This window comes from Numenius arquata, chromosome 7, assembly GCF_964106895.1.
Source record: "Numenius arquata chromosome 7, bNumArq3.hap1.1, whole genome shotgun sequence".
NCBI classification, from domain to species: domain Eukaryota; kingdom Metazoa; phylum Chordata; class Aves; order Charadriiformes; family Scolopacidae; genus Numenius; species Numenius arquata.
In genome coordinates, this window is record NC_133582.1 from 53,972,198 (window position 1) to 54,000,082 (window position 27,885).

The 27,885-nt window shown below is 41.5% G+C and overlaps 1 protein-coding gene across 1 annotated transcript; it reads left to right on the forward strand.

The window, feature by feature from the left end:
- On the forward strand, nucleotides 1-26,940 carry GSDME (gasdermin E). Its single transcript, XM_074150781.1, has 11 exons — nucleotides 1-114; nucleotides 1,113-1,181; nucleotides 2,749-2,979; nucleotides 4,136-4,328; nucleotides 14,096-14,267; nucleotides 15,071-15,191; nucleotides 19,640-19,828; nucleotides 21,809-21,936; nucleotides 22,052-22,235; nucleotides 23,770-23,843; nucleotides 24,656-26,940. Exons 3-11 carry the CDS (start codon nucleotides 2,769-2,771, stop codon nucleotides 24,884-24,886), a joined length of 1,503 nt encoding a protein of 500 aa, XP_074006882.1. The 5' UTR covers nucleotides 1-114; nucleotides 1,113-1,181; nucleotides 2,749-2,768; the 3' UTR covers nucleotides 24,887-26,940.
- The last annotated feature ends 945 nt before the right edge of the window (nucleotides 26,941-27,885 follow it).

Genomic DNA, 27,885 nt, shown 5'->3' on the forward strand with positions numbered 1-27,885 from the left:
GTACAGCTGCACCAGCAAATATGCTCCCTGCAGAGACATTCCCAGCACAGCGAAGTGTGGGAGACCCTGGTGTTGTTGCTTTGAGGCTGAAGACAGTCCCATCTCTGCTGCTTGGTGAGTCTCGGCCGTCCTCATAAGCACTCTGTGGTCCTTCACAGATGTCTCAGTCCAAAGCATAGTGAGTAGGAGTGAAGACAAACCACCATGAGTTGGAAGTTTTAGAGAATGGTGTTAATGGTTCTTCTCATGAGATCTAGCGAGTGTGTAACCATGCCAAATCATAGGAACAGGTTTTTTTTTTTCTAATTTGTCTTACTGTAAACTCCTCAGAAGTTGGTGGGCCTTTTCATTTTCGGAGATTGTGCCCATGTGAGTTGGTTATGTAGGAATGGGATCAGAATGAGTGAACAGTCACGTAAAGCACAGAGATGTTTGAAGAAGGTTATGCTGGGGAAGAGCAGCTAATGCAGGCAACGAGGATTTTTGTGATGGTCTCCTCCCTTACAAATCAGTAATCTGGTTGGTTGTGAAATACGAGGTCACGCAAAAAGTAGTCCCAGGCAAAAAGAAAACTAGGGTTTTTTTGGCTGCTGGAGGGTTGATTTGTCTGTTTCACTGAATTTCACTGAATTTTTTAGAGTTGGACGGGACCATAGAGATCATCTAGTCCAACTCCCCCGCTGAAGCAGGATTGTCCAGAGCATGTTACTCAGGACTGCATCCAGGCGGGTCTTGAAAATCTCCAAAGAAGGGGACTCCACAACCTCGCTGGGCATTGAATTATTATTATTATTATTACAACCTCCCTGTTTTGAATTATTTTTTTTTCTGCTGCAGTGGAGCTGTATTGCTTATTGTGTTAAAGCTTTCTCACTGAGATTAAAACCGGGGAAATTAAGGAGGAGAAATTTAAGAATGCAGAAAATCAATCTATCTCAGTTGAGAGTTTAGGAAAAGGTCAGAGAACAAGAAAGTCAGTGGAAATATTCCCAGTGCATGTAGCCGGGGCTGTGCTGTAGGTTTGTTGCAGCCACAATTAGAATGAAAGTCCCAGAAGACTCTTCAGTAAAATGTTACAAAACTTTGACATTGTTCAAATCCTTTCCATGCAGGTGTTGGGAAACACTCTTCACTTGCTTACATAGAGAACTAAGAGAAGGCCATAGGGATTTCGTGAGAAGGTAGGTACCTCAACATGAATTGGTAAATATAATGTAAAATATTATCTGAAATGGGATTTGAGAAAAGCTAATGGAAAGGTAAGTTCCCATCTACAAAAAAGGCGCTTTTTTGTTTTTCTCTGTCCTCCAACTGATACTAAAACACGGAGCCTGTAGTCCAACCACTAATATCTTTATTCAGTTTTCCATTTTCTCTCAATAATCCTGTGTGCCCACTGCCACATCATTTTTTGTTTGAAGTCTATTCTAACTTATTCTGGCCTGTATTTGTAAATGGCAAATCTAGCGTCTCTGCAGAGTAAGACAGGTAAATAACCATGAGTGTGTGGATACCCAATTAAGATATCTTATGATCTTAGTTGAACTTTCCAGTCATTGTCAGCTGGGGGACTCAAAGAAATGCTGCCAACTTAAAAAGACCTGATTTAATTCTGGAAATATTATTAGATCAAATAACACAGAGTTGAAAAACTCGAAAAGATTAGATTTTTTTTAATAGATCAACAATTAGTTTATTAGAATTGTGTGTTTAGCACTTGTGAATGATCATTTTTACCATTTCTCCCATGAGTTTAGCCACTGTCCCTTATTGAAAAAGTTCCTTGTAAATACAGCAAAATGCATTGCGTTGGAGAAAGGAAACCTTACACGATATGAGTTGCCAATATTTTTTAATTTAAGACATTTGAAAGCTAGAATAACCTAACGTATGTAGCTGTTTAGCAGCTATAAAATAAGAGTTGCAAATAACATATGTTCAATTTAGCTGTAGTTATGCTAATGGAAAATAGAAAATTGGAAAACATTGAAGGTAAAAAGGTTCAGAAAGAAAAAAATTAACTGGGGCTTTCCAGGGGTGTAGTTCAGAAACAAATCTTAGTCACAAAGATGCCAGCACAAATATTTGTTGCTTTTTATAGGATTATTTTTATTATCCTTCTATGTGTTTACTCACTATTAAAAAGATCAAGATAATTTGTGTGAATAATACCCAATTACCCTATATGGAGTAAGGTGGTGTTATGTGAGGTAATAAAAGAAGGACTCTGCTCTGCTCACCCCCGCCAGTCTCCGCGGGGTGCTCATTAGTAGATGATTTTTCTTAGAAATTCAGGTAAGCTTTTTAAGATTTTTTTTTTTTTTTTCCCTAGCAGATTAATTACCTCTGAGTGTTCCTTGAAGGAACTTTTCAGCTGTAGATTGGAATATTTATTTTTTCACACATTTATTTTCTTTCTTCGTTATCTGCACGATCATAAATTTCATGCATTATTATTGTAATGTTTAGACCTTGCATATCATGTTTGTAGTGCGTTGTTCTTTGCTTATTCACTGTTGCTTATTTAAAATTTTAGCTAAAATTCTTTCATCTGTTACTGTGAGAACCTTTTTACTTTGGGATAAGTGGTATGAACTGTCATGATTCCAGCTCAGAGTGGAGAAGATGGGGTGAGAACACTAGCTGCTCCTGCAGTAATACCAATACTATGAACAACTTCATAGAGTGACAATGTAAATATTTATACTTTCCAACTGTAGTTGTTGAAAAATACACATATTCTTTCAGGCTTTAATTAATTCCCCAAGATGTTTGCAAAAGCAACAAAGAATTTTGTGAGAGAAACTGACAGTGGAGGTGACCTGATCCCTGTCTCCCACTTGAACGCCTCAGACAAGCTGCAGCTCCTGAGCTTAGTTACAAAGAGGAAGAAATTCTGGTGCTGGCAGAAGCCGAAGTATCATTTCTTGACAGTCACCCTGAGTGATGTGCTTACTGAAGACAAACCGATAAAACCAGGTAAAGCCGTACTCGGGCAGCACTTTTATTGCAGATAAAAAGAATGCAAAGCCGAATCTTCTTTGCTGTTATTCTCAATCCTGTTACTAGAGGGCTCCTTTCGGAGGAATGCTCTGCAGTATTCTCCATCCGTGGAAATGAGATGACTAGATCTTTTCTCATTTTACTATTCGTTTAACTAAAACCAGTTGTAATAAGTGTTTGCTTAAAAATTAAAAAAATAAAGGTTTTGCCTAGATAGACTACTGAAATTGAGTGCTGAAGGTTGTCAAGCTGTACAGTCCTGCTGTCTAGTAACAGTGCTGTCTGCAGCCACAGGAGTTCCCCGAGAATATTTTGGGGGATTCCAGTATGTGATAATAGGAAACTATGCTGCGTGCCAGGTCAAAAAACACTGGATAAACAGTCTCCTGTTGGTGACAGTAGCCCAGGGAATGCTTGCACAGGCAAGGCCAAGTAAGTTTTACAACTGTTTCCTTTCTTCTTGCGCAGACCACAGAAAAATGGTCGACCCTTGTACTTCTTTCATCATCCAGCTGCAGCAGTCCTAACCAGGTTTTAGGATTAATGAGCTGGAATTCCATATTTCTGGGCATGCCACAATTCCATCCAGGAAATAAATAAGTCCCTAAGTTAAGTTTAGATTTTAATTGTAGCTGGCTTGGAAGATTAGCTGATTCTGAGTCAGTTCTTTGGTTTATAGGTGTATAAGATTCAGAGTTAGTTTAAGCCGCTTAGATGCTTCCATTGGCTTTCAGTGAGATTTGGGACAGACCTGTAATGAGATATGTTAAGATTAATGGCAAAATATTAACCCTATTGTACAAGCAGGTCTGCTTTGTAGTTTTCCCTTGTAGCTGAAATGTTTCAATAGTTCCTTGTAAATCTTCCATAGTACTTGAGCTCAGCATTTCAATCACCTTATGTTTTCCTAAAGTGGCAAAATATAAAAGGCAGCAGAGCAAAGATGATGAAAATATGGAGGAAGCAGAAGAAAGAGTTGCAGAGCTGTAAATTTCGTTATTTACGTGCTCTATACTGTTCCTTGCCTTCACTAACTTGTCATATTTTCTGTAAGTTTCTGTTTTTCCAATCACTTCAGGACTGTTTCAGCCCTTCTCTTCATGGGTAGAAATTGCTTTTATTGCTTTTCTAGTAATTGTGGAGTCTGACTTTGCAAAATACATGGGGAAGTTTGAAGATTTTGTTCAAGGAAGTATTGGAACTTCATTTGGAAAGATCAGCCTGGGAGCTGGAGGGAAGAGCTATGTGGAAAACCAGTCCTCGTTTGGAAACCTGAGGAAGCAGGAGATTGACTTGCAGCAGCTTATGAAAGACGTCAAGGACAGGTACGTTTTTAATGTGGGCATTGTAATGGCCTGGAAAGATTTCTGAGCTGAAAGGTTTGGGCCAGCTGTGGTCACTGAACAATTGTTTCTGTAGTGTTGCCATAGTTTTAGAATTATTTTTATTGTAAGCTCTCATTTTCAGGTGATAAATCATACATACCAAAATGAAAATGTCCCGATTTTGAGAGCTTGGTCGAACCTTTCTCTTTTCATTTTAGGAACATCTCTCTGCAGTTTCCTCTTACGTATTTGCATGAATTACCATCTGAAACAAGGATCAAATCCTTCTTTGGGGGACCCTACTGAGGTGACGGTCTGGGGGAGAAAAAAAAGGATTAGTTTCTCTGTGTTACTGAGGCAAATGCTATGGAAACTGAATTCAGAATTACCATGCTTTATAAATTTTTTTGTGTCTGTGTGGGCAACAAAAAATTGGATTAGAAAATTGGATTATTTGAAGTTGAAGCAGTAGTAAAGGTGAGCAAGCATAGTCAATGCATGTTCTAGTAGTTGAACAAAATATAGTTTATGGATCATTGCTCACTGTTACACGCTGTTCTAACTGAGGGGAAACCCCCAGATTTTTCTGAACCATAATCTTAATTTTACAAGCTACACAACCTTTCCTGTCCTACTCTAAAATGGGATTGATTTAGTCTTGCAATAAGGCAGTCATGGATCAAAACCTACTTGGCAACCAGCTGATGAGTCGGGGGTCTACTCTGTATTTCTGAGGGACCTACTCAGGGGAGATCAGGGTGGTTCGTTGGTGACAGCGTTGCACGCTAGATCTCTAGGAGGAGGTGTAATACATTTTAATAGCCTTTGCTGATGCTCTGAAGATAAAGATGATAGGTTTTTGTTATCAGTGCAAAAGTTGTCAGAAGCAGTGTAAATTTTCTTTAGATACGCTGGTGTTCTAGAAATAATCAATTCTCCATTTTCACAGGAACAAATGGCTGCTGTTTTTATCGTGAGCATTCACAAATCAGCAAACTTATTCCAATAAAACACCTTGCTACCTTCATACTTAAATACCTTATTAAAAGCGGAAAATACTGGGCTAAATATGGAATATAGAAAGTACTGGCCCCTAAAATTAGTATGCATGTAATATCAGAAAAATAGTGTCAGTCAAGATTTAGAATTTTGTTTCTAACACTAGGTTAAGACTCCTACAGAAAACCAAACTAGAGTAACTTCTGCTTAGATAAGGAAACTTTTACTTAGTTTTGTCTAGTAAGTTAACTACTCGTTTAAAACAAATAATTCTCCTATAGCAAATCAAATTTACTTCAGCACAGGTTATAATCCTGAATGTAACTAAATACTTACAAATATATTATCCGCTTTTGAGTGTGGAAAAGCAGTAGCTCTACGCTGATCTGAATATAACTGTAAATGAGGTTGATGTGTGTGCCCCTTTACATGAGGAGCTAATTCTTAGATGCTTATGATGCAAAGTGTAGAACTGATATACAGTCTGTCTGGCTTCTGCCAGGTCACCGAAAATTATGAGGACAACAGTATTTTTATTCTAGTAATAATCATAGAATCATCTGGGCAAGAAGGGACCTTCAAAGGTCATCTAGTCCGACCCCCCCGCAGTCAGCGGGGACACCCCCAACTAGACCAGGTCGCCCAGGGCCTCGTCAAGCCTTACCTTGAATGTCTCCGGGGAAGGGGCCTCAACCACCTCCCTTGGCAACCTATTCCAGTGCTCCACCACCCTCATGGTAAAGAACTTATTCTTAATGTCTAATCTAAATCTGCTTTTTTCCAGTTTAAAGCCATTACCCCTTGTTCTGTCATTGTCGGCCTTTGTAAACAGACTGTCTCCAGCCTTCCTGCAGGCCCCCTTCAGGTACTGGAAGGTTGCTATGAGGTCTCCCCGGAGCCTCCTCTTCTCCAGGCTGAACAACCCCAGCTCCCTCAGCCTGTCCTCGTAGCAGAGGTGCTCCAACCCCCTGATCATTTTTGTGGCCGAGGGTAATAATAATGCCGAGGGTCACCAGAAATTGTGACAATGCCTTACAAATAAAATTCCAGTTACTCATTCATAAATATTCTATGATTTATGATGGATTGTGTCCAAGCTTTTAGCTTTTGTCTCATCCATGGAGCGTTGTGTGGAATTCAGGAATTCAGCATTTGGGAGTGCTGGTGCCTACAAGTTAGTGGGTTTTGGATACAGAGCTTTGTGGTAGTAAGAGGATGTTTACCTGTCAGTCCTTGTGAGAAGGGAGTCAGCAAAGTGTTCTTGATTTCATCTAATGACATACGTTGCTTGGGCTTTTTTGATCAATTATTGTTTCATTTATTATTTCTACATATATAGCCTAATTAAGTTCCATTTTAAAATGTTGTTCTTGTGTTAGGCTGCTTAAGTCAAAGTTGCAGATAAATAGCAGAAAACTCTAAAAAAAAAAAAAAAAAAAAAAAAAAAAAAAAGTCAAAGCTGATATGCCTTATGAACTAAGTCATGTGAGTCTTCGAGGTTCCGCAAGCTGGAAGTGCTGAGTGGCAGCAAACCGGTTTCCTGTCACTTCTTATGTGAACCTTCTGAAGGAGAATCCTACTGATCTTTTAATTAGATTCCAGATGCCACATTGGGTCTCCTTTTCTGAAAAGGGATGACAGCTGAAGGATGCGGGGTGAGATCCTTCCTGATTTGTGGAAGGAATGACATTGGAAATGCAGAACACGCTGATTAACATAATAAGCAATATAAAAAAAATAATTAAATGGTGCTTTTAGGTATATAAACTCAGCATATTTTATTTTACATTATTCTTGCTTTTCATATCGCATTGCGCTTGCTAATTCACAGAGTAGTCTAACATACTGATTTCAGGTCAGAGTCCTGCGCCTTTAACTCGGTAAGATTGCTATGGATTTAAGAGTATATTCCATCTTCTATTTTAAGGCTTTCAATACTGTCTGCCATAAGATCCTCATACAGAAGCTGCTGAATTACGGGCTGGATGAGCAGACAGTGAGGTGGATTGAAAACTGGCTGAGTGGCTGAGCCCAGAGGGTATTGATCAGTGGTACGAAGTCTAGTTAGAGGCCAGTGACTAATGGTGTACCCCAGGAGACAATACTGGGTCCAGTCGTGTTTAACATCTTCGTTAGTCATCTGGGGGATGGGGTTGATGAGTGTACCCTCAGCAATTTTGCTGATGACACAAAACTGGGAGGAGAGGCTGATACACCCAGAAGGTTGTGCTGCCATCCAGAGGAGACTCAACAGGCTGGGCTGGTGGGAACCTTGTGCAGTTCAACAGGAAGTAGAAAGTTCTGCATGTGGAGCAACCCCAGGTACCAGTATGTGCTGAGGGCTGACTGGCTGGAAAGCCGGTTTGCAGAAAAGGACCTGGGCATCCTGGTGGTCACCAAGTTGGACATGAGCCAGCAATGTGTCCTTGCTGCAAAGAAGGCCACTGGTCTCCTGGACTGCGTGAGGAGGAGTGTGCTGGCAGGTTGGGGGAGGTGATCCTTCGCCTCTGCTCAGCACTGGTGAGGCCACACCTGGAGTAATGTGTCCAGTTCTGGGCTCCCCAGTTACAGGGGAGAGGTGGACATACTGGAGAGAGTCCAGTGAAGGGCCAGGAAGATGATGAAGCGACTGGAGCACCTCACATTTGAGAAAAGGCTGAGAGACCTGAGAAGAGAAGGCTTAGGGGTGATCTTATTACTGTATATAAATACCTGAAGGACAAATGCAAAGAGGACTGAGCCAGGCTCTTTCAGTGGTGCCCAGTGACAGAACAGGAAGCAATGGACACAAGCTGAAACACAGGAGGCTCTTTCTGAACATTGGGAAATGCTTTTTCACTGTGAGGGTGACTGAGGACTGGTACAGGTTGCCCAGAGAGGTTGTGGAGTCTCCATCATTGGATGGATCCTGGGCAGTCTGCTCTAGGCGGCCCTGCTTGAGCAGGGGGTTAGACCAGATGACCTTCCAACCTCAATTGTTCTGTATTCTCCCCTCCAGCGAAAAGGATTGTGAGGAGGTTATAATCTCTGGTTTTCATGGACTAACAAATTAACTTGTTTGTTTTTACTGTTTCACTAAGTTGTGTAAGGTGAATGAAATAGAAGTCCTGAGAGGACAGTGACAGCATAGAGAAAGAAACAGGACCAAGTGGCAACGGTCAGTCAGTCCCCATCAGCTGCAGAAAGGTTTGCCTGTCACACTTCATCATTTCATGTGACTCCTAACTCTATGATTAGCATATTAGAAAAACAGGGTGTTATTAGTGGTATACTCTAGCACGATTGAAAGATATTTTTACATTATTGCATATTGCACTTTAAATATGCACTTTCATTGACTCAATTATTGTCCACACCGAGACAAAAACAGGTGCCTATTCCTAATCAGAGTACAGTGGAAATTCAGACCATTTTGTTAGTTATTCTTTACAACTCCTTGAGCATTTATGCGTATGATGAGAAAACCATTCATTTTTCTACCAAAGGTACTACATGGGTAATAAGAAGTCACAGAATGTTATGAGACAGGATTGAATAAAATCAATTGTGTGTGTCTGTGACTTAAAAAATAAGGAGGATGCCGAATAGAAAATAGAGGAACTATCTGTCACTTGCATTCTTGGGGAAGGCATTGTCAGGATATTCTGTAGGGAAAATAGTGAAATGCTATCAATAAGGTGATTATAGCAGATACTGTGTTGCAGAATGACTGTAAGAAGTAGGTCAGAGAGGTTATATTTGAAATGGATTAACGGAAGAAATATTACATACTTGGGCTTGGTGGAAAGTGGCAGAGTGAGATCTGGTGGGTTTTACTCCATGGCACTCTATCTAGAGGTCTCTATTGGAGAAAGAACAAAGCTGGGTGAAGGCCCTCACTGTGCAGCAAGCGGCATTGGTATGGAAAGCATTAACTGTTAAGCATTATAAATGAAGTGGAGACGACTGAACAAGCTGATGAATTCTGGCTGTGCAGTGAGAGATGTTTTGTAATTAGTCATGGGGATGTTATGGAAGAAGTTTCATTTGGGCAAGGCTGAGAGTGGGCCACCTGTGTCTCTGCAGCTGGGAGAGGAGGTGTCTTGAGGTGACGTTTTCATGTGCAGGACTGAAAAGGTTTTTTCACTCGTGGGTAGTTTGGACTAGTGAAATTTTGTGCAGGCGGGCAACAGTGCTGACTTCAGTGTGAGGATGGAGAGTACTCAGAGCAGTAACCATTCTTTTTGGTATTCCTAGTAAATTGGCAAGTACCTTGCTTTGAGGATTTGAAGGGTGGGCTACTGAGAAGTCTGGAAAGGATTTGATGGAAATATGGTCCTAGCCCCCCTCCTTTGCAGACATTCCCGTCAGGGATTCTGCACCTGAAGGAAAGACACTCAGTCTCAGCTGTGGGGTTTGGAATTGGCTACTGCTCTCTCCTTTAACTGTGAGAGCCTGCTCTATTGCCAGGTGGTGTCTGATTTCTCTTGCCTTCCACTGCTTTCTGCCTTTCTCCCTTCTTTTCTCTACTGCTTTCCTCATGCAAGAGCAAAAAGGTTGAATAAAAATGAGGGAAGCCTTCACATTACAAGAGAGTGGGAGTGTTTAATCCAACTTAATGGAGAGAGTGAAACCAAAACTCAGATTCATTTCTGCTCATATTTGACCTGTGGAGCTCCCAGCATAGTAAATCATTGACCTCAGGAAGCTTATTTAAACAGAACAATCAATCAAACAAAACCCCATAACTTTTAAGTGATCTTTATTTATACCGACTCATACCCTGTGTGTTGATAATGGGACTTAGCAAACCAGTATCTCATTGTATTACATATAGTGTTACTCTTGAGTCCTTCAGCTCGGATTCTCATGGTGGGAAGGAGTGCTGTGATGTAGTACAGGTCACGCAAGATCGCTGAGGGCTCTTGTGCAATAGACGGTGAAAGAGATGGTGAGAGTGATAGTTGTAGAACAGGAGGAAAAGCTCTGAAACTATACCTGTAAAACCCAAAAAAATAGTAAAGAAAATACAGTGCAATTCATGTGTCTGCATGCAATCTCAGGGACTTGCCTCCTGTTATTCGGATATCTTCTTGATATTCAGAGTGTTGCGCTAGCAAATGCTCTTGCAAAAATACAGTCATAGATTCAGCAGCCATTGCCCTGCCATACTTTAAGTCCTGCTCTGATTGTCAGACTTTAACCCTGTTGCATGTTGCTTTTGATAGCTGTTTTCAGTGATAATTTAGATAAGCTGGATGCTTGCTTACCTCATGTTGCCTCCTGTTTGAATCGCTGAGAAGAGCAGAATGTTTTGCTTCCCCAGGCTGTGCCCCACTGATAACCTGGGATGCGCCCACAACACAACCCTAGAGTCTAAGGGGTTTTATGATAGAAAGTTCAGTCCCAGAAGTCTAGAGATGATTTAACCGTGTTGTCTTAAAAGAAAATGTATTTGTAACTGTTGGTAAGGGTATGTATTTTTAAAGCTCTGAATCTGCTGGGATTTACTCACCAAACTTCATGAGAAGAGCATTTCTGCCAGGCTTACAGCTGAACACGTCCCACTGAAGTCACTTGAGTCGAGATGCTGAGGCCATGGCTGTGTCTCTGCCACACGGGGACCCCAGACTGGCTGCGAGGCAGGGTGCCGGTGGGAGCACTGCTTCAGGGACTGAAGCTGGTGGCTCTGTGCCCCTATGGTGTTGGTGTCGCTGTGTAGTCTCCGGTGCTGCGGCAGCTCATCCAGTGCTGTCCCAGAAATTTCTTCACTGCACCTCTTTGCATGTTTACCTGAATCTTTTTCGGTCTGCTGTTAGTTCTGCATCTGAACCTCAAAGCCAGGAGCGTGAGGGGGTCTAAACCAGTCCCACCTCGGGCAGAATGTTGCAGAAGTAGATGGAAGAAAAAGCCTCTTTAATTATTTTGGTCATTAATTGTATGAAGTTAAATCATGCTCTATGTGCTTCTTATGTTAACGCTCATTTAGAAATAGCAAATCTCTATTTAATCTGTATTTTTCTACCTTTGATTGTTTTGTTTCCTTTGCTCTGACTTATGGGGATATCTGGTGAGTTAGTCATCCTCTAAAGCAGGCAAAAAATACATCACATGAAAGCAAATGACAAATTGCTTTTGTACTTCTTCATTGTATTTCTTCCCCTGTGGCTTCTTAGGTCGAATGTTAAAATTGCAAGTTCTTAGTGCATTAATTTGTATTTTCAAGATGCTTAGCACACCTCTTCAGAATCATAAATAATTATTGTGAAGTATGTGACAGGCTTGATGGTCTGTTATTGTGGTAACTAATAGCTGTGGTTTGGCAGACACTCCTGAGAGCAGCAGTGTTTGGGATTGCTTGACATTTCTTCAATTTTTCCTTAATCCAAAGATTCATTGTATTCCAAGCATAAAGCATGGCTTTGCACCAAAAAAAAAAAAAAAAAAAGTTATATTAATAATTTCAGGAATGTTTGGGGGTGCTTTTCTAGTGGCTGCTGCATTGCTTCAGAGGTATTTTTCTTTCCCTTGTTTAAACAATCAACTTTAAGGTTTTCAGACAGTTCATTCCAACTGATTGAACTTTAAGCATGTAACTCTCCAAAGATCAAAAATTGCCTCAGGATATTTTTAATTTAATAAAGAACCAAGCTGACTTCAGACTTACACAGACTGCATAAATCCAAACCTCCAGAATCTAATAAATCTAAAACTTTTTAATTAAAAGTGGAGATATCTTGATTTAAATAAAGCGGAGTCAGACATGTCTTTCTGTCATATTTTTGGGGAATTGCCATTTAGCCCCATGAATAGCCATTTACAGTAAAAGGGAGGAAAGACTGAATAACTTGAGCCAGGGATAGCAACCTTTTAATCTTCCAACTGTCTTGCTAGAGATATCTGTTCATAGAAAATATGACATCTCATCTGAGGACCTCCAATGAGTATTTTGCAAAAAATATAATATAATTGACACATTATAATCAATTAAATGCAGTTAAGAAGTTGCTTTAACCGTTGCCAGAAATTCTGTTAGCACCCTAGAAGAAAAGGTAGTGAATTTTGTCATTTTTTCTTAGATAATAATCCTCTCGTATTGCTTCTGGGAGTTCACTTTCCTTCCTCTGCTCATCCCAAGAAGACTCTATCTTTAGAAGTATCTCCAGCAGCATTTAAACTCATGCTGAATGACATTGTGGATTAGGGATGACTTGTTAAGTTCGAGGCACGAGCTAGAGATTTGAGGTCAGTTAGTTTTTCTCTTGACTGTGGCAGTCCTGGTCATTAATTGTAAATTGTGAGGTTATACTGATGAATAACAAAGGAGTTCATAGCTGGTGGGTTTTTTCAGTAATCTTCTCCATTCCCAAATCCATGAAATCTTTTCTGTGTTTTCTCGTCCAGCCGTTTGAAGAACTTGGTCAGTGCTGATCCCAATCAGCCAGTTCAGGGTTTAAGGGAATACTGGAACTGATCCTTAGTGAGCTGTGAGGGTTGGCATTGAGGTGTTACTCTCTGTGTGCTGTTCATCCCTCAAGGAGAAATTCTGGTCACGCAGAATTTGACAGCAGCGTGTCAGGGCACTCCTTTGCCTGCACATGGGCCTTCAAAAGCCAAACCTGGATTCCTGTGGTGGTCACCTCAAGCTGTCCTTGTCCAGTGTGAGTCTGAACATCAGCTCTTGGGTGCAAAGGATCCCATGTCACCTCCTCTGTTGAGAAGTGCCTGATGGCACGCCTGCAGCAGGTAGAAGTACCTACAAAGATAGGGGTGACAGGACTGAATGGTGACAAGGAGGTAAATGAGACTGAGTTTGGCCAGAAAGTGGTAACAATGAACTGTGAGAAGGAGGGGAGACTGAGGCTGGGAGCCGTGAACAGCTGGTGTCATCTGAGAGTAAAAGGTAGCACAGAAGTCATGTGAAGAGGCGCTGGCGGGCTGTGGGACAAAGCTGAGATGAATGAGGGGGGGGGGGAAGAAATGGAACTGGATCTGGTCAGACAAGAGGGAGAAAACAGAACTATTGTAAGAAAAAGATTACAAAGAAACTAAGCAGACTGGAAGATTGCTTGCTATATTTCCTAACTTCCCGTAGCTTGACTGCAACTTCAGTCTTTCCAAGCAGAGCTTTGCGATGTATGGATGCTACTGTTATATTACATGCTTATTATGTATTATGCTATTATAGGTAGTTTTATTGTGTGTGTGCATGCATAATATATGCAGCAGTGTGCTAGGCTGCAGGGAGTTCCTAATACGGACCACGAGTGCCCGTCTTCTGTTTGTACTCCCTGGTAACTTTTTTGGTTGAAATTATTCTTTTGGGTAAAAACTGCAAGATGTGACCCATTGACCAACTGACACTTTGTGCTGATGTGAGACTCTGGAGAGTTGGCTGGTGTCCCCCGCCATGGCCATGTTAATGTCACTGTGAGTTCATGGTAGCAGAGGACTCAGTCCAGTGCCCAGAACCTGGCTGGCTGTTTTCATATTGCGCTGGAAGCTTAAAGTTGTCTTTAGTTTCCCCCTTGCTTTTTTTCACTTAGAAAGTAGCCAGACAACTGCCATTTTTTGCTCAGAGTAAGGAATCAAGAATTCAATACATGTGTTGGGGCTTACTGTGGAATACAGATATTTACAGCTACCAAATAACAAAAGAGGAGATAATAATTTTGAGGAGACTCCTCATACAGAAGCCATTGTTATTTTTACAATAAAAGCTTCTTCAATTAAGAAAATGTTTTTTCTCAGTTCTAGAATTTACGTTGTTAATGGCTTTTCTTTTTCAGAACAATAAACCTAAACAGCAGTTTATTGCAGCAAGTAATAGAAAGAAAACATGAAGTGCTGTGCATCTTGAGAGAAAAGATAATAACGACTCAGAAGTGTATGATATCTGAACATATCCAGATAGAAGAAAAAATCAGCAGTGTGATTGGATGCGGTAGAAGAACAGTAAAGGTAAAAGTTATTAAAGATCTGCAAGGAGCAGAACATTTGCAGAGTATCTAAGAAGAAATTATGATTTCTCCAAACAGACCTCAGGGTGCTTTTTATGCATCCTTAACACGTTGAACTCACTGTACTGCTTAGTTGTGAAACTTCAGAAAGGTAAAATGTTTCTTCCATTGCCTCAGTGGCAGAAGATGCCATTTTTTATTGTGAGCCTGGAACGTGGTTTCCATCAATACTGTCAAATTGTGATTCAGTTTCTATGTAGAATCCTGCCTACAACAGAACATAAAACAAACACATAACAATTCAGTGGAAGTTGAAGAGCGAAATGCATTGCAGAAGCAAATTTATTTGAAAAGCCAAGTAATCATTGATCAAAAGTGTTTGCAGTGTCTACTAAGTTTTAATATTTATTGAGAAGCTATTTGTTTCCATTCGTGGGAGTAGGGATGAACTGCATTATGAGGATATCTGAAAAATTGTCTATGAATTGAGAAAGAATTACCAAATTCAAAACATATATGCTCATTCATTGCAAGCTTTTTTTAAAAGTCAAAAGTCAAAAGCTGAACCTGGAGCTCAACTTTGTACTAGGACAGGGCAGCTAAGAGTTTGAGAGCTGCTCTTGGCATTGTGCTTCTACCTTGCTACTCATCTAGTTCCTTTCATAGGTGTCAAATATGTGCTTTAGTTAGGCATCATGGAGAGTAAAGCACATCCTTTCTCTATATTTTTTTGCTGTAATGAATTCTGTGTTTAAGCTCCTCAATAGCTGATTCAGATAAATGGTGAATAAATCTGTCCTCTAGGTATCAGTGAGTGAAAGTGGAAGTATGATGAAGGATTCTAGTGTGATCCTTGAAATTCCTCCTGCAACCACTATTGCCTACGGTGTAATTGAACTGTTTATAAAGCACAGTGGCCAGTTTGGTAAGTATAAAAGCTCGTTTTCTGTGGCACGCAGTTCAACTGTGGACAGAGCTGTCCGTTGGGCAACGATTTTTGCATTTCCCTGTGTATGAAGATGATGATGTTGTATGGTCTCCATTGCCTTGATAGCTATTTGTGCTGTGAAATGCTGCTTCTCTGATTTAGTGTAATGCTTGTTCAGTTGTTTGAATAAATAATAACTTTAGAATAACTTAGGTTTCAGGGGACTGCAGGAGGTCATCTAGGTCAAGCCCCAGCTCAAGGCATGGCCAACTTTAGAAGTTTGATCTGAGTTTGGAGTGAGATCAGGTTGCTCATATCCTCGTCTGTTCAAGATTTGAATATCACCAGAGATGGAGATTTCATTCCATCATCCCTCTGGACAGACTGTTCTCATGTTTGACCACCATCATGGTGAACTTTTCTTTTTCTCCTTAATACCTAATGAGAATATCTCTTTAATTTGCATTTCTTGCATTTTGTCCTATCATCATACAGAAGAGCCTGGCCCTTTCTTCTCTTTATGCTTCCATTGGGTAGTTGTAGACAGTAATAAGGTTCTCCCTTAGAAATATTTTCTCCAGGCTGGACAAACCCAGTCTCTCAGCGTCTTCTCATACCTAGTGTTCTCCAGCCCACAGCGATCTTGGTGGCTGTTTGCTAGATTGTTCCAGTATGAGAATGTCTGTCTTGTACTGGGGAGTCCAAAACTGGGCACAGCATTGTGAATGCAGTCTCTCAAATTGAAAAATCACTTTCATCGATCTGCTAGCTACTCTCCTGTCGGTACAGCCCAGTACGCAGCAAACTCCAATAGCTGCAAGGATGTGTTGATGATCCTCTCAAATTTGTTGTCTGGGTCCTTTTCTGCAGGTTTGCTTCTAGCTACCTGGCCCCCAGCCTGTGCTGTTGCCTTCACCTGTTGGCAGGGAGAGTGAACTGAATATAAATCAACAGTCAACTAAGAATATTTAGACAACAGTCTTGCTAAGAAAAGAATTATTCATAAAGTATAGCACTGGAATTTAAACTCTTCTGTCTATTTTACACTTTAATATACAGATTGTTCTCAGAATGATTGCAGAAATGTCCCTGTCGTGTTTTCTAGTCGTGCTTTACTTACTTCAAGTTGAATACTTCAGGTATCAAGTTTAAAAAAAAGAAATGTTGAAATTGGCTTTGGGGGGAGTAGTAACTCTGCTTTGCAGAATCACTTGGGTTTTTCTTTCTTGTCTGTCCTTAGTTGAACTCCCTGACCTAAAGGAGGTTTCAGGGGATGTTATGCAAGAAGGAAGGAAATGAGAGGGAATCTGTAGGGCTGGTAGTTGGAAAGGACTGATGTGGAGAGAAACAGGAGATATGTTTGAAGAAGTAATTGACGTGCAGTTGAGTTTGAATCCAGGATGCACTTTAATTGGATAAGAAATGCAGAAGAAACTCTCCATCGTTCTCCTTCAACTGACTTCTGATATTAAGGAAGTCTGTAGGTTCAAGAATATAAGTAAATATCATGTAACCTGTAAAAAATTTTCTGAAATGTGGAATTGCTCTGCCATAAACTGAACTCAGAGTTATAGCAGAGGGCATTGACTTCATGGTCATAATAGAACCGTAATTCAGAGTAATCAGGTGCAATTAAGGCTGTCTGACTACATAGGTGTATAGCTGATAGCCTACTTAGGTGATTTCTAAATGCAAATACCTATGTCCTGCTAGCAGGTAATACGTTAATGATTTGTATTTCTCTGCTTTTTTTCCACTTTTGTTTCTTTTTCCACTTTTTTTGTTTCATATTTAATGTTATGTCTTTTAAGCTTCAAAACGAGCAAAGATCGTTTCATGTTTTATCCCAAACAACCTATGTCTTTCTTGCCTCTTTTTTTAATTTGTGCCATCTTCCCTTCCCTGACTCTCATTCAGAAAGTAAAAAGGAGGAACTAAAAACAAAATTAGGGATTTGCCAGCAAGAATAAGGATGGTGGAGCGTAACCTTCAAGTTCTGAATGTCTGAGCAGGGATCAGCGTCTGTTTATGGAAATAAAAAGTAGCCTTTGAAGTTAACTTCAGAGACTAAAGTAGTCCTTTCACATAAGACAGAAAGTGACCAGCAGCAGGTGTAACATAATGGGATTCTCTTTGCAGACAGTTAAGGAATAAGGTGCATTTAAGGTTTTTTTCTTTCTTTTTCTTTGCCACTGACAGTGCTTGAGTTATTCTATAAGGAAGAACTGTAGATAAACTTTCTTTAAAATGTTCTGGCTAATGTGACTGGACATGCTTGGACATTTTTATAAATAAATTAAAAAAGAAAGACAAAAGGTCTAATCCTTTTCTGATCCCTTTACCATAATGTTTTCCTGTAATCGCTCTGTCTGATTTCTGCAGGCTAATTTTCCGCTACAGGTAAAAGCTGTTCCTGTTAAAGGCTCTGCAGTTTTGTGTCTGTAAAGTTTCACTGCAAGTCCTCTTGTTCTTGCTTTGCAAAACAGGAGGTATAGTAGCACCCGGCTGATTTGCTTTGTTCTGTTCATTGCTATATACGTGTGACATGCTGCCTCTTAAATGTCTGTAAGTTAAATAGTCCTAAACTTTTCAGCTTCTCCACGCAAAGGAGTCTCTTTGCCTTTGATTGTTTTCACTGATCCCTTCTGGTTTTCTTCCACTTTTGTTAAAGTTTCTGAATAACAAGATCTTACTGCACTATTGGAGGTTTGTCATCAGTGGATGTAATAGAATTCAATAGAGAAAATATCACAGTATTATATATATTCTTTCATTCACTTTTTTCCCTTTTTTTTAAAAGACTATGAAAAAATTAATGAGATAAAAGATAAATTAACAGTCCTATTAATAGAAACCTTTCAGAGTCCTGTATTTTCCTCTGAATTGAGTCCTATTACAAGATTTAACAGCAGGGTCTGTATCTCTTAAACCTTTTCTTGTCATTCTGTGTGGTGATTTCCCTTATTAGCATCATTCTGCCTTAGGAGGGCAGGTAGTTTATTAGCGCTATTAGCACTATTCCTCCTTCTGGGTTTGTGTGAAAGCTGCGTTATTATCAGTGAAAGTAACATGAGCATGTTGGCCTTAGGGTGCCTTAGCTGCTGTCCAGAGTCTTGTTGCTTTGGGAAGTTCTTTAATTCGTGTTAATCGTTTTCTGCTCCTCTGTAGCTCACCCTTCTCTGTGAAGGGTTATGCAGGCATCAAGGTCTCTGTCGTCTTTCTTTCTCTGTGGCAGAGATTTCTTTGTCTGCTCTCCCTTTGAAAAAGCTCTTTGCTGATGGAGCGCTCTCCGTGCTTTCTCATCTGCTTTGAATGTCCTTAATTTGGTAAGACAGACTCTTACAACTGCAGGAAGGTTATATTTAGGTTTTGTAGCTGGTACATGTGAGTACTGTGCTTGATTAGTTACTTTTTTTTTTTTTTTATCCCCTTTGCTGTCAGGTATTACTTGAAAATTGAGTTCCTCTTGCTAGCCTGCCTGTGTTCTCTTCAGACCTGCTGCAGAGTGCCAGGGGTACAGTTTCAAATCAAAATCATGATCAAAATAATGCATAGGGCTTTGATTATATTCTGTGTCTTTGGAGTACAATACTGGACATGTGAGCACAGAACTTGATATTCCAGATTTCTCAGCCTAACTCTTAGAAAGGCTCCCTGGGCACCGTCCAGGAGTCCCTTGGCTTCATCAAGTTGGGAGCACTGTGGTGGCAGGAAATGGGCAGCCCTGTTTGGGTGAGTTAGGCCAGGGCTCAACATGCAGATGAGGCAGAAAGACTAATCAAGCCAGGGTGTGTTATTTTTTCCATGAAGTTATTGCAAAGAGACAGTGTATTGCAGAGCAATTCTGTTAGTGAACAGAAGGTGAAGCCCTTTAGAGACTCTGAAAAGCCCCTATTTTTCCAGTCAATCTGGAGAACTTGAGGGTAGGCGTGTAGCTTGGCCCAGAAAAAGGAGTCTGTCAGTGCCATGGCCAGAAGCAGCTCTGTGAGGGACTCTCGAGTTCTTATGCATCTCAGAAAGTGCTTTCGTGCGTCTCAATCATGAGTAGATCCCGTAGCCCACATTACAGCACGTCTCTTAATTGGTAGAAGATGTGAAGAATTCTTACCTGCATCTCTTGTTCAGGTTTACAGCGTTGGTGAGAAGTTTTCATGTTATTTGCTGTCTATGTTGCTTTAATTCACAGGAGCTGGTGTCACATCTTGTAGTTGGTACCTGCACCTCTGTTGGATCTTTTTCTGCTCACACTGTACCAAACCTCAGGGCTGCAGTAATGCTCAGTGATTCACACAGGTAGCAACCCCTGGCATTCTTGCCATCTAGACGAGACAAGGCATGGAGAAATCACGCGAGAACACCAGATAATATAAACTGGCATCTCATTCAGTAATTGCTTGTGCTTTTTATTAATTATTTTTTTTTTTAAATTTAATTTCTAATTACAGAATTCTGCCTGCTAGATGAACAGCAAGGAGGTTTTGAAAAAGAAAGCACGGAAGACTCGAGTTATCCCCATTCAACACTATTCAGGGATACTTTGTTTCTCTATCAGCCAGATGCTGTTGATAATGAGATGTACTCTGAGGCTGCAAACCTCATTCCCAGCGGTGCTTCTTTAAGTGTATTGAAACAAGGTATTACCAGAAATGCTTTACATGATTACATTACAGTGAGTTAAGCAACATGATAGGAAGAAATAATCTGGTACGATAGTACATAAGAAATTATGTAGTTCATTCTAATAGCCCTTATCAGGAACTCTTGGGGGAATGCACTAAAAGAATAGGAAAATTTATTTCTGCAGTAGGTATGTGCAGGGGACTGTTCCCTAGGAATAGCCTGAATGTCTTTGTCGTAAATATGATCTTACAAAATTAGGGTTTTATGCCAGTTCTGTTACATTCCAGATAAGCTCTATAAGATTAGTGATGATTTATGCTTTAATTCAGAAAGGGTCACTGAAAATATTTTTTCATAATTTGGAAAATAACTATCATTAAAGCTTCTCAGTTAAAGGTTATTTTAAGTCTCAAGAATTACAAAGATGTGTCCCCCGCCTTAAACTAGGCTCATTATTTTCTGAAAATCATTATAGAAATCTTTGATGTCAAGTAAAGCTGACAAAATTTAAATGTGGTTTAAATAGAAGTTTGCAAATCGGTATAATGAGCCAGGCACAACTTGTTTATTGTAGGGATGTGGAAGGAAGGGGCAGGATTGTCACCAGAGGAATGAAAAAGGGGAAAACAAATCAAGGCCTCAGAATACACTTTTCTTGAGTTCTAGGTAGAATTCTTACAGCTGGTTCTAACGATGAACATCACTTCCATTATCGTGAAATTTCACCCTTTGTTCATGGCTGTTCAATAGACTAACTGTGACCAAAATAGGTATTTGTTGTCCTGAAATCAGTTATGTCATTCTCCAGTGTAGAGTTGTTTTAAAGGAATGACTGTGTCTCCGTGTGTACATAAAAAACACGTACTTGTGCAAGAGTGATATGCCACTGTTTTGGGTTTTGTTTTAGCTTAACGTACCTTTGTGCCTTTCTTGCTTAAACAGCTTGGAGATTTGTCTTAATTAATTAATCTGAACTGTCTCTTGGAAAAAACTAAAAAAAATTGTTTCTACTAAAGCAATTTAAAGTAGCTTTCCTCTTCTGTTGTTTGTATAGACAGTCATACGATTGCGTCAGGTACGAAAAATGTCTACCTCTGGCTGGGCTTTTACTTTTTTTTTTTGCAATGAAGTAATTTTTAGATATAAAAGGCATCTTTAAAGAGAGCGTGTTTCTCGACTGGAGTGACGTGAAGGGAAATTTCTTTTAAACAAGATTAAGAATGCTTGCATGTCCCTGTTTTTGGAATGTGGATAAACACATTCCAACCTTCCAGTTGGCATTATTGACTTCAAAACTTATTTTCTTTTAGCAAAGTGGTAATTTTATGTCATAAAATATTTTGGTTTATTGCCATAGTTGAATTGTGGGGAAAGAAGTGCAGTGAACTCTCTTGTGTATCTCTTGTATGTATTGCAATGGATTCAATATTTTAATCAAGAGGAGATTTTTGTAATAATAATTTGGTCGGGGTTGAAGGGTTGTAATTCTTTGATGCACCTGATGAAAAATGAGGACAATATCAATTTAGAATCGCAATAGGAACTTTGAATTCTGTGTGTGGACTCATGCCATTAACTTTGTAGTTCATATTAACCCACAGATTAAGAAGTAAGGTTACGAGCAGAACTCTTCATTCTGCCTTATAAATGAACATTATCTGGAGATGAACTTTCAAGTGAGAAACTTAGTATGTGGTTAGTTCAGTTAACATTAAAATACTGATTTCTAAACCACTAAAAAAACTTAACACCGAATGTTGATCCTTAGTAGCTGTTCTTCTTTCTTAGAATTGTCATTGATGCTTCGTTGGCTCATTAGGGAAATACGATCAGATGTGTTCTAACCTTTCATTATAACTTGTGATGACGGAAATCAGGATGTCAAGATGATGTGATACATGAGCTTAGGAAACATATAGCAAAAATGTTAGCGGTTTTTACTGGCATTTGTGTAGCAATACTTAGGTTTACTTTTTACTGCTTTCTCGGGAAAGATCTGTCACGGTTGAAGACTCAGTTCCAGCCCTTTGTGAAGCTGCCGGAAGACAAGCAAAGAGCTTTATATAAAACCCTCTATGAACTCTTGCTCCGTGAAGAAATGGTCACTGCCCTGGGGGACGTGGTAAGATGAAGAAACTTTTGCTTGCTTCCTAAAAGTAATTTCCGAATAGAGCTAGCATTCTTTTCTGCTGGAGCTTTTCTCTTTTCAAGAAGTCACATTTATTCTTTTGCTTTAGTTAGATGATATCTGCACAGGAGACAAGCCAGACCTGGAGGAGTTAAAACCTGCGCAACAGCGAGACCTCATTGACTTCTTGCAGCTCTTAGGATGCAGTTCACAGAGTGAGCTGTTGCAGAAATGTCACCCTCAGGATGAAGAGCTCTTCTCAGCTGCTCACCTCCTCATCGGAGCTATCTCGGGTATGTTGTGAATGAAGAGCTCTTTTTTTAAATTTATTTTCTCTTTAGAAGCTCCCTCTGCGTTAAACCGTTCATGGCTCTTTTTGAGCAGTTGGTGAACTGAGTGAACATAATTTGTTCTGTTCCTTTTTATGGGTTCGGCATACCACGCTTAGCATTCCTGGCTGTGAATTAAATTCAGCCCTCAATCAGTGACAGATTTTGCTTGTAAAATACACATCCCCCCAAGACTGCTCAACTCTACTTTCTGCTGGATGCGGGCATTTCCAGTTTGGCAGTCTAACTGCTGTTCTTGGTTCGTGCCAGAGTTCTTCCCGCCTAAATGCTGAGAATTACAAATCAGGTGTTGTCTTCTGTGTAACAGCGTAGATTGTTGAGGTGAAAACTATATTTAGCAAAAATGAATTTAACATAGAGGTGCTGCAATTAGAGGGTTGTTTTGCAGCTGCTGAAAAAGGAGATTAAACATAAATGTCAAACAAATGCCATGCTCACAATCTCGTTGGCACCACAGTGTTAATTAAAAGCTACCTGCAAAGTCTAAGGCAGACTTTCCTGGCTTTTTCTCCTCTCCCTCAAATATAAAGAATTTCCTGACATTAAGATAACGAAGGGAAGTCCAGTGTGGTATTAGTTAGATGTGGTGCTGTGCAGCAAAATGTCAGTGTGCATCCATATACGCACAGTACCCAGGTAGGGAAAGCTTAACTCATTTGCAGAGACAGAAAAGTAATAGAAACCAGAAACCTGCTGATGTGGTAACACTTGTCAGATGCTATTAACAGCAGGGCGCAGCTAATTGAGTGTGCTGTATTATCACCTGGCTTTGGACATAATGTCTGCGGCTAATGTCCAGGCGTAAATGTAGTTGGATCAAGAATCAAAAGCTGCTTCATGGCTGTTGCTTCTATTAGGAGTTACAGCCTTTGAGGTACAGAGTTGAAGGGCACCACAGGGATCATTTAGTTCATCCCCCTGCCCCAAGGCAGTCTCAGCTATGTCGTTGCTCTCAAATTGTGTTTTTACTGAAGTCAGGGTTTCATACAGACTTTGAGAGCGGAGGTTCTTGTTTTATTCAAGGCCTAAATTGTTCATCCAGCCTGCAGCCTCAGAATGGAACATGGGGGAGATACTCAGGGAGGAGACAAAAACGATGGGGAGGAAATCCCCTTTTCTGTGGGCTGCCTTTCTTTTCTCAAGGGCAGGGGTAGTCAATGCGGAGCCTGTACCCATCGCCCATCCTGTTTTATTCTGTGCTCTGGAAAGCGGGCAGGAAAGGGCTGGATCAGCCTCTTCCCAGCGTCCAGCAGAGCACTTGTGACAACTGTCCTCAGCATTGAATCGCTGTGGTCTCCGGCAGGCCTTTCACGAGGTGCTGTATCTGCGGGTGGGCCTCAAAAATGCAGCTCGTCTGTCTTTGCTCAGCAGGAGAACCCTGTAACAGAGCTCAGTGTTAAAAGAGTCCCCTTCCCAGCAGCAGCCCCGAGCTGCGTTCACTGGAAACAATATTCCGCTTTTAATGTTTCCTTCACAGAGCTGTCTGATTACACCCTTGTCCTGCTGCGTGCCTGCTGTGATCTTCAGGTTGTTCCGGCTTTGTGTTGTTTGGTGAGTAATCAAAATGTGTCCGTGTAGCGTGTGGGCCCCGGCAGCAGTAATGACTGTTCTCTGCCTTATTGTGTTTCTCACCCAATAAAGAAGATGTCAAGCTCCTGTGCGAATTTTGGCTGCGGGCGTTGCTTAGGCAAGGTCAGAGTCTGACAGTGGCAAACGGTGCAGGTGATTTCCTGCAGTTGGACACCAAACTTCTAAAACGTTTCTGTATCTGGGAGATTTCATCGGCTGAGAGCAAAAGGAAGTTGTAACTTAAGCTCAAATTTTAATTTTCTAATAGTCTCACTAGCCTGTCTGAAAGTCTCAGTAACAGTAATCTCCTGCCCTTGGGAAACGGAAATGTCACTTTGATAGCAGCAGTGCTTGGGCCTGGGCAAATTCTGAAGGTCCAAAACTCTGAGGCCATTCATTGAAACTGCTGAAGGAATGGGGCAGGGCTTTTTTAAAGCTTTTTAAGCTCACTGACAAAAACAATAGTAAAAACCTTTTAATACTTAGGGGCAAGGGGAGTGCTGTTTGCTCAGAGTAGGGGAGAGAGTTAAGTGTGATCCGCAGTGAGAGAAGGTGGACTGGGGGAAAGGACGCAGTAGATGTTTCTCCTCAAGGGGTGCCATAGAACTTTGGCTCTGGATGAGAACATCACGCTTCTCAAGACCAATAGTAAAGGGAGTCTTGCCCTTTTGCTGCTGCCTTGTGAGCTCTCCGGTGGTTTTGTAAGAAGGAGCTGAGCGGTGCGATGGCGGGAGCAGCATTGCTTGGGAAGCCTTTTTAATGTCTCTGTCTCTTGCTCTCTCTCATAAATCCAGCCTAACGTCGCTTCAGCCGATGGCACCGTGGCGCTGAGCAGTCCTTTGGTGGCACCTCTCACTGACAGAGGAAGATTTGATGTCGTGCAAAGGCTGTTTGCCTCATCAAACATTAATTTGGAAATGACAGAGTCTTCTGTAAAAGCTGTAACTATGAGAGATCCGAGGTTCTTCCCCCTTGTTCTTTATGTTGCATTGTATGGATTTCACGCTTTAGGTCGGAACGTATAGGAGCTTTGCTGAGCACCCAGTTATCGCTGTAGCCTGTTCTTGCTTTTGTCCCCCTGCAGTTTAGCGTCGGTGTGTTTGAGGTAGAGCTGCTCAGCTGAGTCCTTATGGCAGTTTTGGAAGTCGGGGGGACCGGGCAGGCCTGGGGTGAGCTCTCCTCACTGCCCTCAGGTGTGCTGCTGCTCTGCACTTTCACTAGGGTACGTCTGCAGTGGAAAACACATAAATATGGGATGAAGGGGGAGGAAGGAAAGGAAAAAAAAAAAAGACAAGCCTGGAACAGACACTGAACATAGCTGCTCCGGTGGTTGTCAGATCCGCAGGGCAGCCTGATTGCTTGCATTAATATGCGTGGGAGAAAACTGCGAAGTACAAACTGCTTTTTGTAAGCAAGCAAAGAAAGAGGCGGTGGTTTGAAATCCAGGGCTCTCCACAAGGCCGTAAATGTTTTGCTGGTTTAAGACTCTGTGCAGGATGCCTTCACTCTGGAGCAAGTGGGATGGAGGGCTCTCAAAGAGGTACTTGATTAGGTTTTCGTTTATTAAGTGTAGTTGGGCTTTGTGGATGTGAACTGCACACTGCAGGAAATAAAATACTCTCTTTTTCAAAAACTAAGACCACCTGAGGGATTTATGCCTCTGTACAGCATTTCTCTGATTTCTCTTAAGTTTTTACTAACCTTAGCAAGTTTCAGCTGTTTAAATTGCATTCTGGACTTTCTCTTTGAGGTACGGTGATGCCTTTTGGTGTGTGCACATGGAATTTCCTTGCGGCACTCCACAAAAATCATCGTTTTACCCGTATGACATTTTGAGTACAGATGTTTTGCTTGTTTCCCACACTAACGGCAAAGTGTCCGTAAAGCACTTTGTGCTTCGAACTGCTTTGCCTTTTTTTTTTTTTTTAACTGTAATTTTTTGTAATCATGTGAATGGGACAGAAATGCAGCAGAGATCACTGTAAATACAGGCTTGGGAAGATGATGTTCCAGGTAAGTGGAATATCATAGAATGGTTAGAGTTAGAAGGGACCTTAAAGATCATCAAGTTCTAACCCCCCTGCCATGGGCAGGGACACCTCCCACTAGACCAGGTTGCTCAAAGCCCCATCCAGCCTGGCCTTGGACACCTCCAGGGATGGGGCATCCACAGCTTCTCTGGGCAACCTGTTCCAGTGTCTCACCACCCTCACAGTAAAGAATTTCTTCCTAACGTCTAATCTATATCTCCCCTCTTTCAATTTAAAACCATTACCCCTTTTCCTATCACTCCACTCCCTGATCAAGAGTCCCTCCCCATCTCTCTTGTAGCCCCCTTCTGGAAGGAAGCTATAAGGTCTCCCTGGAGCTTTTTCTTCTTCAAGCTGAACAACCCCAATTCTCTCAGCTTGTCCTTATAGCAGAAGTGCTCTGATCATCTTCATGGCCCCCCACTGGACCCATTGCAACAGGTCCACGTCCTTCCTGTGCTGAGGACTCCAGAGCTGGACACGGTACTCCAGGTGGGGTCTCACCAGAGCAGAGTGGAGGGGTAGGATCAGTGGTTTCAGGTAAGACACTGAGGTGGCTGTCGGGCAAACGAGCAGGCACCTGTGTGTGTGGGGGGGCTGTGATCACTAACCAGGCCCCGCAGCTTCGCCAGTGGGTGGGAGTCCTGGGTTCAGTTTTCTGCTCTGTTCCAACATGGTCTTGGGCAGGTTGTCTAAGAGGTCTTCAAAAACTCATGCCAGTTAAGCTTTCACTGAGGAAGTGGGCTTTGCAGAAAAGTCCTGTGGTACCTCTCCATGCCCTGGGGGCGCAGGAGAGCCTTCACCCTGAGCTGTTGCTGCTTCTGTGTCTCCTCTGTTGCATGAACCTGGTGGTGTTGCCTGAACCTTGCACTGGTGTATGTGGAAATGTCCTTCAGGAGGACAGAAGCTTGTTTGCTTCTGGGAGTGGCGTGTGTTTGTAAATGGGAAAGTCTTCATTTGCCAAGCACTACTCAAAAGTTGCCTCTGTAACCAACTAATTTATCAAAACTTTCTATTAAATGTTATGTCAAAACAATAGAGTAACTTATAACCTCACGTGTGTAATTTCCATTGTTCTTTTTTGGGGGGGGATTCCAGTCATTCCCTTGGCCTTGAAGGTGGTGGGAAGTGGCTGTGTGGGCACCCACATGGTGCCACTGCCCGTGTGCGCTCATCTTCCTTACGGAGTTTTGGGGTAAGCCTTACGTCTGCTATATTGCACGGGTGCCTTCAGGGTGTGCACACTCTGTCATATATGCAGGAGAGGGGATTTGTTTAAAAAGAAGGCGAAAAAACCCCAACAGACTGTAGGTATTCTATAGAAATGTATTCTATAGTAGCCCAGCAGGTAGCCCAGGATGTGGCCTTTTCAGAACTAAGCCGTACAGCTGGGGGAAAACAGAAACACTAAGGCAGTTTCTGTGTTCATCATTTTCCCTCCGGTTCCTTCTTCCATGCTCTGGAAAGCAGGATCCTTATGCACGTGAGTATTAAAAATAACTCGGACCCGGGGAGAGGAAGATCCAAGGGAAGAGCAGAAAAAACGCGGCTGTCTCCAAGTAACTCTTGTCCTGCCCTTCCCTGAGCTAAACGAGGAAGCCTCTTCAGGGAGCCAGCCTAAGCTGCACCCATCCAAATTAATTCAGAATCCACTTTAGAGGAGCTGGATGTGCATCCACATCTTAGATAAAACAGTGATTTCGTGTGACAGGCTGCCCTCGTACAGAACATTCTTTTTCAAGGTTAAATGAGGCCTTTCCTAGAAAACGGAGGTGGTAAAAGGATCCTTCAGAGAGGGTTGGAGCTTGTCTCATAAAAGGTTTGATTTCACACAAATTCCCTTCCCCAAATGTTACTCCCTTTGCTGTACTTCTGCATTCCTCAGGAGGAAGGGAGGAGAAACCACCCCTTTCCCATTCAGAATGGGAGCAGGACCAGAGCGGATGAGGTCAGCAGCCTCTTCTCGAGGAGCGTGTGCGTCTCCAGGGGCAGCA

Coding starts and splice junctions, on each gene's coding strand:
- GSDME (XM_074150781.1), top strand. CDS start 2,769: ATGTTTGCAAAAGCAACAAAGAATTTTGTGAGAGAAACTGACAGTGGA. Junction 14,268..15,070: donor GCGGTAGAAGAACAGTAAAG/GTAAAAGTTATT, acceptor TCTGTCCTCTAG/GTATCAGTGAGTGAAAGTGG. Junction 23,844..24,655: donor TTCCGGCTTTGTGTTGTTTG/GTGAGTAATCAA, acceptor TCATAAATCCAG/CCTAACGTCGCTTCAGCCGA.